General features: G+C 46.1%; 1 protein-coding gene and 1 long non-coding RNA gene across 2 annotated transcripts in view; one reads left to right on the top strand and one right to left on the bottom strand.

Moving 5' to 3' along the window:
* Positions 1 to 3,351, top strand: part of BCL7B (BAF chromatin remodeling complex subunit BCL7B) — a 17,369-nt gene extending 14,018 nt beyond the window's left edge. The window contains exons 4-6 of the mRNA XM_042971210.1: positions 1,175 to 1,345; positions 1,922 to 2,001; positions 2,266 to 3,351. Of these exons, the coding sequence (XP_042827144.1) occupies positions 1,175 to 1,345; positions 1,922 to 2,001; positions 2,266 to 2,358 (344 nt within the window). The 3' untranslated portion in view covers positions 2,359 to 3,351. The remainder of the gene's footprint in view (positions 1 to 1,174; positions 1,346 to 1,921; positions 2,002 to 2,265) is intronic.
* LOC122234548 lies at positions 3,296 to 12,317 on the bottom strand. Its single transcript, XR_006212325.1, has 3 exons — positions 12,234 to 12,317; positions 11,355 to 11,481; positions 3,296 to 3,847 (listed from the first exon to the last, which is right to left on the bottom strand). It is a non-coding gene; the product is annotated as an uncharacterized LOC122234548 (long non-coding RNA).

The raw sequence follows: 12,317 nt of genomic DNA, 5'->3' as shown, positions 1-12,317 counted from the left end.
GGTGTGCACAGGGTACAACAGGAGCATAATAGGGTGGTCACCCAGAGGAACCTGGGACACGGAGGAAGCGGTGCTCGAGCCGATTGGTGGCATGTATCGGGACTTTCCAGGAAGACCAGAAAGAGCAGGTCATACCGGACACCTGTGCTTGAAGCAGGCCTTAGGTTAGTCCGCTTCGCTGGAGCCGAGGCCGCAGTGTGGAAGCCTGCTGTGTGGAGGAACAGTCGTCAGTAAGCCTGTAGGTCAGAAAAGATTTTGTGAGTTGTGATAGGGCTATCTGTGCCTGCCCAGGGTAGCCCTGGAGTTTGAATTGTATCCTTTGTGCAGCAGAGAACCGCTGAAGGATTTAGAGGGATCTCTCTGGCAACGGTGTGAAGTGTGGGCTGGAGTACAGGAGACTGAAGGAAGGGCAGTCAGGTGCCTGTTGCAGGAGGCCAAGCCAGAGACAAGGAGGCCTGAACTAAGGTGGCAGGAGAGGAAGGAATGAACACCACGGATGTCAGAGCGGTAGGCCGGACCAGATTTGGTGACCAGCTGCTGGAGGGGAGGGAAAGGAAGGAGCTTTTAACTCCTTAGTTTTTAACTTAGGTGGTGATTTTAAGCCTTCAGACAGACTATGCCAGATGGGAATTTCTTGGTCCTTGAGGTGGCCAAGTGGAGCCTGGGCCACTGAAGGGCCCGAGTGACCGCCTCTAGATAGCACCACGCTCCTTGAGATAGCCGAGAATGCCAGGCAGATTTTAGCATTTTCTACACCTCTCGTGTTGTGAGAAAGGTTGAGAGGCACAGCTACGTCACTCCTTTCCACTGGACAGTGAGAAAATACCCGGTCCAAACTATACTTGGTGAGTAAGAAAGAAGGGATTACTAAGTATACCCTGACCTTCCTGAAATGTAAATGTTGCGTGAACTTAAAGATTTTGGCTGCATCTGGCACTGAGACTATATGTTGTGAAACAGAAAATGTTTAAATGAACTCTCTTATTAGACTGTGGATAATTTGCCCTACCTTTGTTTGTTTGCCTTCGGTTCCGGGGGCATCTGCAGCAGCGATCATTGTGTTTGGTCGTGCCCATGGCTGTCTAAGGAGACACCAGGCTCTTGGCTCTTGTACCGTTACTCTCAAGAAAAATGACTACTCTCAGCTGTTGCCTTTGTCATGTTTGGTTTTCAGATGAAAACAGCAACCAGAGTTCTGTGTCTGACGTCTATCAACTCAAGGTGGACAGCAGCACCAACTCAAGCCCCAGCCCCCAGCAGAGTGAGTCCCTGAGCCCAGCACACACCTCTGACTTCCGCACAGATGACTCCCAGCCCCCTACTCTGGGCCAGGAGATCCTCGAGGGTGAGTCGCAGTTGGCCCAGGATGAGCATCTTGGAAGGGCCTGTGCTCTTGATGTTTCTGTTCGTTAGAGGAAGAGGTTAGAGAAGATGGACCTGGCAGCCTTGAGCCATTTGTCAGTGTTTGAGCTGTTTTGGGGAAGGGTTGTGTTTTCCCCTCTCACAGAATGAAAGAAGAAAACAAGCAACACAATTAAGTGCCAGGCTCTGTGTAAGGCACTTTTCATGTTTGATACTTGGTATAATTTTCCTATGAGATAGCAGCTGTCATCTCTACCATGTACAGATGACAAAGTAGAATCCTAGAAAGGGTAAACTGCTTGTCTGAGATCACATAGCTAGCAACTGGTGGAACCGGATGTCTCCAATTTCATTCCTTCTGACTTCAGAGATTATGCTCTTTGCATTATATCCTGTAAATTTCTTCTGATGACATATATTGATTCTCTGGCCAGTGTTGCTCTTCCCCAAGGTGTCTCCACATAGCTCTTAGGGAAGCTCCCCCAGCTTGAGGGAGATTCCACAGGAGTCTCCTGTCTCAGGAGGCCCTGCAGTTTTACTGACATTGCTCCTTTTTCAGAGCCCTCCCTGCCCGCCTCAGAAGTTGCTGATGAACCTCCCACCCTCACGAAGGAAGAACCAGTTCCACTAGAGACACAGGTAAGGAGCCACTTTGGGTTTCCCCATTTCTAAAAACAAGTCCGGACTCTGTTGATGCGAATTGGAGCTGACGGCATCAGATGTGCTATGACCAGGGTGGGGAGGCAGCAAGGGAAGCTGGTGTCTCCAGGTTATAAGGTAGGGGAAGAGGTTTGTTTATCGGCAAGAAGGTTGGGGGTGGGCTTCTGGGCTGTAATTAGGGTGGATGGGGAGGTTCTGGTACAGAGGGATGGTCCTATAATTTTATGCTCTGACTGCTCCTAGATTGCTGAGGAAGAGGAAGACTCAGGTGCCCCACCCCTGAAACGCTTCTGTGTGGACCAACCCGCAGTGCCGCAGACAGCATCAGAAAGCTAGCACCATCCTGGCGCCCTTCGCCTCCTGGCCCCCTGCCTCTATTTATTGCATTCTGGTTCTGGCCGTGCTTTGTTGCTGGGGTAAGGGCAAGCACTGGGCTCCAGAGCTTGCACATAGGAGCCTTCTGGGCTGGAAGGGTGACATAGGACTTGGGGTGATAGCATCATCTTCCCGTCCCTGGCACCTGTGTTTGCTTGCTCCTGAGAAGAGGAGCGCTCCTGTTCTTTTTGCACCCCAAGTAGGCTGGGGCGTCAGCCATCCCAAGGTTCATCTGTCACCTCCAGGTAGCAGTCTCTGCTCCAGAACCTCTGGACTGAGCCGCTGGCCCTTCTACAGGAGGATGTGGAAGGAGATGTGGAAGGCACCCTCTAGAGAAGAGAGTGCCCAGGGTTACTTGAACTTGAATGGAGACTGTAGATTCATGGACTTTCCTATCAGGCTAGGGGCCTGTAAGCTGCTGTTGGAGAAGGCCTGGTAGAGACTTTGGAGGGAAGGGAAGGCTGTGCACGAGGGCGGAAAAGTCTGTAGAGATTTCTGTCCTGACACTTCTGCCCATTCCTGAGGTTATCCTGCCTCTCATGGGCTCTCCAGCTGCTGACAGTCCTTTGTCCCCTGCTGCAACCACCCCCTTTCCCCAACACACACACACACGCACACACACGCAGACACACGCAGACACACATACACACATACACACACAGCTTTCCCTGGTCTCACCTGTATGTTTCATTCCAACATCCCCTGCCTCTTGCCACAGACTCTGCCCCAGCAAGGATTTGAGGTTCTGCCAACAGTACCCATCCCCCACAGTACTCCTTCAGCTCAGACTTTCTAGAAAGTTCCCTCTTCTTTGAAATCTGCATGTTTAATTGAACTTTGTGATTTTATTTTTTGTTCAAAAAAGTTTAAGAAAATGGAAATGGGCAACAGTGAGTGAAGACATATTTTAGCACTGAATAGAATATTTTTAAAATTAAACTATTTGAAATACGTCTTGTTGGTATTTGAGTGCTTCTTTCTTGAAGGTTGTAGGGGCAGGGCCTAGTGGGGTGGTGGCTGAGTGCCTGCCAATTGTCTTACTCCCACAGAGGAGCTTTCTGATAGAAACGATTTGGAGATCCCTCTTGAAGTTGTCACGTAGTCTGATTTACACTTCCGTCCCTCTGCACGCTGAATGCAACCAGTGTATGTTTGCCATGGCTCCAGGTCTTTAGGAGGCATTCATGAGTGGTTTTTTTTTTCTTTCATTTTTACTTTTTTAGATTATGGTAAAGTGCATATAACATCAAATTTACCATTTTAACCATTTAAAAGGGTACCGCTTAGTGGTAATAAGTACATTCATAACACTGTGTGGCCATTGCTAGCTTTCTCCAAACCTTTTCATGACCTTGGACCCGTTAAGCAGGTGCTCCGTGTTTGCCACTCCCCCAAGGCTCTGGCAGTCACAATGTGCTTTCCGTCCAGTTCCTTTTTGTGCTCCTGATTCCTAAGGAAACCAATAAAGTCATGTCACAGTGGAAAAGAATTCTATATTCTGTATGTTCAAGAATTTCATTTCAGTATTCCGTAAAGTAATTCGTCTGATCTCTCTCAGGGGCTTCCAGGTATCATGGATGAGACCAGCATCCCAAGTTTTGCTGCCCTGTTTTGTCATCCCTACTCTCTTTTTTCTCTTTTTCCCAACTGGGCTCAGTTGAGAGAGCATGCAACTCTTGATGTTGGGACTGTGATTTTGAACCCCCTTGTTGAGGGTACAGTTTACTTAAAAGTAAACTGGGTACATAAGAAATATGAACTATTAAGTTGTCAAATGAATGTCACAGAGAGGGAATTGTAAGTGGTACATAAGAGAAGTATATTCTAGGGGCACCTGGGTGGCTCAGTTGGTTAAGCGTCTGACTTCTGCTTAGGTCACGATTTCGTGGTTTGTGAGTTCGAGCCCCACATCGGGCTCTGTGCTGACAGCTCAGAGCCTGGCGCCTGCTTTGGATTCTGTATCTCCCTCTCTCTACCCTCCCCCGTTCATACTTTGCATCTCTCTCTCTCTCAAAAATAAACATAAAATTTTTTTAAAGTATAGTTTAATGTGTTTAAACAAAGGAAGTTATTAAAAGTGTACTGGGATCATAAAAAATGACCAATAAGATTTGAAAAAGAACCAAATCATTTCTGTAAATGACAATTACTGAAATCAAGTGGCACACGAGGAAAGCAGGAGAGAAAACTAATAGGAGATAGCAGTTGGCATTTGCAGTTACTCTGTGACCGAGTGCTAGAACTGGGAACACAGGAAGCCAGGAATCCTATCCCTCAGGAGACAGCCTGGCTAGGGAATAGACCTTTGCATAGAACCTTCTAGAGCATACTGTAGCAGGTGTGGAGTGGAGTCCACGAAGGAACATGTGGGATAATGGAAAAGGTGAGATGGAAACCATTCTCTTCTTCTGTTGACATCACCTTAGCACCACTTCACTGATACTCTAAGGTATCAGGCTAGCAGTCTCCACCACCGTCCCAGAATGTTGATGGGGTAAGGGTTGGAGAAGAAAAAGAGAAGAGGAAACATCAAGCAATGACCACAAGTTACTCACAAATAACTCAAAAAATGCTTCTGGGTATTATTAGGCCCAATGTATATGCACACTCGAAAACTTTTTTTTTTCCAATTTTACATTGACTTTTTGCAAGTTTTTTTTTAATGAAAACTTACTGAAATACTGAATACTTTTTTTTTTAATCTTTATTTTTGAGAGAGAGAGAAACAGAGTGTGAGTGGGGGAGGGGCAAAGAGAGAGAGAGACACAGAATCTGAGGCAGGTTCCAGGCTCTGAGCTGTCAGCACAGAGCCTGATGCAGGGCTTGACCTCACGAACTGCGAGATCATGACCTGAGCCGAACGAAGTCAGATGCTTAACCGACTAAGCCACCCAGGAGCCCCAAAAAACTTTTTTTTTTTTTATGTTTATTTAGAGTTAAGAGAGTACGCGAGCAGGGGAGGGGCAGCGAGAGAGGGAAAGAATCCTAGGCAGGTTCCACGCTGTCAGAGCAGAATCTGGTGCAGGGCTCGATCTCACAAACTGTGAGATCATGACCTGAGCTGAAACCCAGAGTCGGACATTCAATCAACTAAGCCACCCAGGTGCCCCCCACACTTGAATTCTTTTTTTTTTTTTCTTTTTTGCCTGGGCCCACCCCCCCCCCCTTCCCCTGTGGAGCCAATGACAGTTTGCGGACTGCTGGAACCCACACTTGAATTCTTAAAAATAGATAGCCCACTAACTAAATTCATTGAATATGAATAAGCCCAAAGAAAGATCAATAGAGCTTGATGGGTTCTGCACAAGAGAATTTGGAGCATGGAAAAGCTGAGCACCTGGGAGCAGATTTCCACATGCCTAAGGTATTTGTCATCTTGGAAAATGGCGTTTATTTTACAAATATTGAAAGCACATTCTGGGTTCTCTCTATATAAATTACAATTGGTAGACAGGTCTCTGCCTTGCAGGAGCTTCCAGTCTGGTGAGGTAGAGAAGGTAGGCAGCAACCTGTGCCACGGTGGGTGGAGAAGGCAGAGTACTGTCAGGGTCCAGAGAAAAACTTTGAGGCTTTGAGATCACAGAAAGCTTTTGTCGAGGTGGCATTCGGGGCTGGGCCTTGACATTTTTCTCTGCTTATGAGGAAAGACTACTTGTGGGCAGGTTAATGCGGACAAATGGTGGCAGTGAAGCACGGGGTTAATGGGTAGCAGTAACCAGGGAATTGAGTTTCTATTTTCTCCAGCTCTTTGAGACTTTTCAAAGCTACAGAGAGCTGAAAGAAATAGTTCAATAAACTATGTGTACCCTTCACTTAGATTCACCAATTACATTTGCCACATTGCCATTTTTTTTCTTTATTTTTTTGGGGGGTGGGGGGTGTAAGGTGAATTACTTGAAATCGGTTGCTGTCATTCTGGCACTTTAGCCTTGAATACTTCAGCTTGTATGTCCCAAGAACAAGGACATTCCTCAACATGACCAGAGTATCATGATCATACCCAAGAAACTTAACAATGATACAATAATAGTATTTAATATGAACATATTTAAATTGCCCCAACTGTTCCAATAACGGTAGTAGTTCTCTTTAGCCCCTGTCCCCAGATCCAGGATCTAACTCTAGGGTCACACACTGCACACACAGTTCTCATGTCTCTTTAGTTTCCTTTTAGAAGTTGGAGGTGGGTGGATAGGTGTATCTTGTGTCATTGTTATTTTTAAAGGGTCTAGGCAGTTATTCATAGAATGTCCCACGAACTGGGTTTTTCTATTTTCTAAGGATTTCAGGGGGAATGTTTTTGGTTAGAATGCTACAGAGTTGATATGTATTTTTCACTGCCTTGAATCAAGAGAAACATCCTTTTGTCTCATTATTGGTAATGCTGAGATCGATCACTTGGCCAAGGTGTCTGCCAGATCTTTCCATTTTCAGGGCACTTTTACATAAGTAATTTGTAGGTCGGGGGGGCGGGTGATAATCTTAGACCATTCACTTAGACCAGTGATTTTAGTATCCATTGACGGTCCATTTCTGAATCAAGTTACTTCACTAGAGTCTGCAAAATGGTGAGTTTTCTAAATCTAACATTCTTTTCACATTCATTCACTGGCAGCCTTCTGTAAATAGCACATTGCCCTTCCTCTTTTCTTTTTCTTTCTTCCTTCCTTCCTTTTCCTTATTCTTTCTTCTTTCTCCCTTTCTTTTCTTTCCTCTCTTTCTCCCTTCCTCCCTCCATTCCTTTCTTCCTTCCTTCCTTCCTTCCCTCCCTCCCTCCTTTCTCTGCACTTGATCTTAGCCAAAAGGCCTAGAAGCGATCTTCTCTTTGAATATTACTATGGCTCATGGTTTCCCCTTACATTCAATGTGCCACAATCTGTTGCTGTCATTTTTTTGTTGTTGTTGTTCAAATTGTCCCAGATTTAGTCAGTTAGAATCCCTTCATGCTGGCTCCCGAGTCCTTTTGACATGTCCCCATCTCTATTTGAGCACTTCTTTACTTTTAGGCACAAGTTGTTCCTGACTCACCTTGAACTTTGCTAGCCCCATTCCTTTTTCCCAGGAGCCCTGGATCCTTTTAGTGGGGAATGGTATTTAGAAACCTAAATAAACCTAGTTTACTGGAGTAAGGGGTTCGAGGGAAGTAGGAAAAAGACTGAGGACAGATTGTGGAGGGCCTGGAAGGCCAGACCAAAGAGCTTGATTTTACTTTGTTGACTTTAGGGAGCCAGCCATTGAAAGCCCAGAGCAGGGGAGTGAGGTTGTGTTCGAAATGCCTAGGAAAGGAAAGAGGCAGGGGACAAATAGGAAGACTTGCTAGGTTTGCATGTATTGAGAGGAGACTTAGAGTTGTGTCAGTTGAGGGATAGAGTAGTGATAGGTACTTAGAAAAGGAAGTGGAAATAGACTGATGCAAACCAGTGAAAACAAAAGAAAAATGTAATCAGTTCACCATGTGGATCATCTATGAATAATAATCATAAGTTCTACACTGAATGTGGATTTAACCAATTGCAATAATTATTTGGGGAATATGATTGAATGTGTGTGGTATTTGTGGGGGAGGTGAGACCTCATCTTCCATTGAAGAATGACAACAGCTAACATTAAAACTGAGAAACAAACATAGCAACATATATGTTATTTCGAAATCTGTCTCTCTCTCAAAAATAAATAAACTTAAAAAAAAGAAATTGGAAATTTCTTCCATAGATTTTTTTTTTTTTTGAATGTTTATTTTTGAGAGAGAGTGTGTGATTAGGGGAGGAGCAGAGAGAGAGGGAGACACAGAATCGGAGGCAGGCTCCAGGCTCTGAGCTGGCAGCTGAGAGTCCCATGTGGAGCTCGAACCACAAGCTGTGAGATCATGACCTGAGCCGGAAGTCCTCCGCTTAACTGACTGAAACATTTAGGTGCCCCTAGGAAACTTCATTAAAATGGAATCCGGGGGTTGCCTGGGTGGCTCAGTTGGTTAAGCCTCAGGCTTCGGCTCAGGCCATGATCTTGTGGTTCAGGAGTTTGAGCCTTGGGTCAGGCTCTGTGCTGGCGGCTCAGATCCTGGAGCCCGCTTTGGATTTCGTCTTCCTCTCTCTCTGCCCCTCCCCCATTCGCACTCTCTCTTGCTCTCTCTCTCTCAAAAATAAAACATAAAAAACAATGAAGTTTCCTTTTACCAATTTAACACAGTTTAACAATTTGAAAATGAGTGCTTGAGGGAACAGGAAGTGGATGGGGAAAGTGCTCTAGGGCTGATTTTTGTAGAACTATTTGTTGATGTTTTTTATTGCTGTTGTTTTTTTTTTATTTTTTAATGTTTATTATTTTTGATACAGAGAGAAGAGAGACAGTATACGAGCGGGGGAGGGGCAGAGAGAGGGAGACACAGAATTTGAAGCAGGCTCTAGGCTCTGAGCTGTCAGCACAGAGCCCAAGGTGGGCCTTGAACTCATGAACTGTGAGAGCATGACCCGAGCTAAAGTCGGACCTTACCTGACTGAGTCACTTAGGCGCCCCTGTTGTTGTTTTTTAAAGTACATTTAAATGTTTCTTTTGGGGAACTATGTTCATTTTACCATAAAAAAAAGACATAATTTTAATGGAGTTTAAAACTTTTACTTGTAAGTAGGTTCCATGCCCAACGTGGGGCTTGAATTCACAACCCTAAGATTGAGAGTAGCATGCTCTACCAATTGAGAGGCACCCCTAAAACATTTCAAAAGAAGAAAGGCATTATAGTAGTAGTTTTGGCCAGAAATAATAGAGGCCTGAAATAGGATGCTGTGGGGATGGCAGGAAAAGGACAGTTCAAGAACTGACATTGTCTGGTTGATCCTATGCCCGTGGAGCTCAAGAGAGGTCAAACCTGAGCCCGTGAGGTGGTGAGGAAGGTGGGCCGTTAATAAAAATGAAAACCATTCTGATAAAGCAGATGATGGAGGGAAGGAAGACGGTAAGATTGTGGCTCTGGGATGTTTTGAGTTTAAGGAACCAGCAGGACAGGGAGGAAAAGCCCAGGCAGGAGCCGGAACTGTCTAAGCAAAGGTCTGTGCCTGCATCAATGAACGAGGACTATGTGGCAGGGCATAGCTCCACATGATACAGACCACAGAAACAGATCTTGCTGACTGAGCTCATGTCCTAAAACTACCCAGTGGAGATCCATGTAGGGAAATGGCTACACTTCCTTGGACAGTCTTATTCCTGCGACTAAGCAGCCATAGCCGACTTGGAGCAATAGAAGCTTTGGTGCAGATCCCTGGAAGCTACACATTTTAATCTCTTCCTTTTTGGATTAACTTGTTTATTCAAATGTTAGGAAAGAAAACACACTGAACAATGAATTTTGCTAAAATTATGGTAAAAAAAAAACTTGAGAGTATAGTAAAAGCGGATGTGGGCTGGAACAATTGGGAAAAGGCATTAGGAAGGAAGTATTGGGTTGAAATGCACAGAGGAGAAAAAAGTCCATTTCCAGCGGTGGGTAGGAATAAAGCTAATGAGTTCTGGGAATTAGGAGGAAGTAGTCCAGTAGGGGCTTGCTGGGTTAAGAGTGTGAGGACTGAGGAGGCACCTGGGTGGCTCAGTTGGTTGAGAGGCTCAGGTCATGATCTCAAGAGGCTTGTGAGTTTGAGCCCTGCATCAGGCTCTGTGCTGACAGTTCAGAGCCTGGAGCCTGCTTCAGATTCTGTGTCTCCGCTTCTCTCTGCCCCTCCCCAGCCCACAATCTCTCTCTCTCTCTCGAAAATAAATACATGTTAAAAAAAAAAAAAAAAAAAGAGTTTGACTGCAACAAGAGTCAATGAAAATATTAGAGCAGGAAACTGATAGTTACATTAACAGTCTCTTCCATTTTTTTTCTTTCTTTAAAAAATTTTTAAATTTATTATTATTCTTTTGAGTAAGCTTTATGCAAAATGGGGCTTGAACTCATGATCCCGAGATCAAGAGTCACATACTCCACTGACTGAGCCAGCCAGGCGCCCCCTATATTCTTCCTCAACATCTTCAGGACAAGATGGTAAAATCTCATGTTAATCAACTTTATCATTTGTAAATTTGACCCACAGAAGTGGAGGACACCAACCAAGCAAGAGTCACATTAAAGTTTGCTATTTTTTTTTTAAGTTTATTTATTTAATTTGAGAGAGTGGGCACAAGCAGGGCTGGGGCAGAACGAGCGTGAGAGAGAATCCCAAGAGGGCTCCAAGCTGTCAGCACAGAGCCCGACTTGGGGCTCGAACTCGCAAACCGCAAGACCGTGACCTGAGCCGAAGTCGGACACTTGACCCACTGAGCCACCCAGGTCCCCGCTGATTCTCCCATTTTAGATCTCTGCTTTACCAACACCAGGGCTGGATTCAGCTTACAGTGGCCCCAAGCGCTGAAATGATGATGGTCCCCACTCTCATGGGCAGTTAGACACTATTTTGAAATAATCAATTTTTCCAAAATTTGTCTCTTAATGTTGTTGGAGTCCTTATCCTGTGTGTAGTCTGCTACCGGGGATCTAGTCCTGCAAATGTCCGTCCCATTAGTCACCTCGTCTGTGCCTCTCAAATCTGTCCACCTGTCTCCCCTGATTTTGTTACATTTGGGTCCCTTGCTATCCCTGCCACAAATAACTACGTCACTCTAGCCATCACACGCTGTGGCCCGGATGATCGCTTCCGTTGCCACCCTCATCTGTTGATACTTTCCACCTCAAAATCCCTACGTTTTAAGGTGTGCTGTCCTGAATCTATCAAGAAGGCTCTGCGGCTCCTTCTGCCTAGAATGTTCGTCCCTCATTTCTCTGCTTAGTGAAATGCTACTCTTTTCACAACCGACTCAAATGTCCTGTCCTCCGAGGTTGCTCATAATCCTTTTAGAAGAAATAGCTACCGAAGGAGGATGCAGTCCTATCTCTGCTAGGTGACCAGAGGAGGCTCCATTGGGATGGCGACTGACCTGGTACTTACCCTTCCCTGGGGGGAGACTTCTCACCTCAAGATGAGACGAAAAGGGTCTGGCACTGCCATGCACCACCGCTTTCTCCGCCCTGTTGAAGCACAGGCTGGGGAGGTATGTTCTGAGGCCAGTGAAGATCTTTGAACGGAAGGGGACAATTTAATTAGGGAGAGAATTATCCGTGAGTGTTCCGGCTTGTCCTGGATAGGACATGGTTTGGACTATGTGGGTGTAGTGTGCTCGGGGAAGCAGCTCAAATGGCCTCACTCTCCAGGCAGTTACTGCTGTCTTGGGACTGTGCACTTCGGACAGCACTCTTCACCGAACTGGCATTATTCGTGCCTCCTGTTTTCTCAGAACAGTCTCGGTCTTATTTTTTGTTTTTCCTCTGAAGCTCCCAGTCCAGAGCCCTCAACTTTGGAGGTGCTGCGAAAGACTATTAGAATTAATGGATGTATCTTTACTAGGTATGTCTTTTAGTATATTTTTCCAAAGAAGCTCCTGTATGATCCTTTCCGTCAAGCCCCTAAAAACAAGCATCATACTAGTATCCACATCTCCGCCACACTCTCTTCCAGAAGTTAACTTTGGGGTGAGCAAGACTGGGGGCTCAAGCTGTTCTTCAGGAGAACCTTCGCTTGGGTAGGATCTTGGGGCTTATTCCCGCCAACCCCTCCTCTCTTTCCGCCCCACCCGCGCCTCCCCGGGCGTGGCCGAACGCGGCGCCTTTAAGGAGGGGGCGGAGCACGGTGGAAAGACAAAGCCCCTGGCCGCGCGCTCCCCCTCCCCCTCCGGCGCACCACACGGACAGTGGTGCCCGGATGTCGGTGTCGCTGTCGGTGACAGATGGCGCAGTGTCTGTATATGTTAAGGGGCTTCTCTGGTCTGACCTCTTTGAATTCCAGGCCTTTCGGTCCCCCGCTGACCCCCATTTTCAACTCCGCCGCTGGAGGCCCGCAGGCCTGTCACCAGCG

This window comes from Panthera tigris, chromosome E3 (genome assembly GCF_018350195.1).
Source record: "Panthera tigris isolate Pti1 chromosome E3, P.tigris_Pti1_mat1.1, whole genome shotgun sequence".
NCBI classification, from domain to species: Eukaryota; Metazoa; Chordata; class Mammalia; order Carnivora; family Felidae; genus Panthera; species Panthera tigris.
This window is presented reverse-complemented; position numbering and strand designations above follow the sequence as displayed.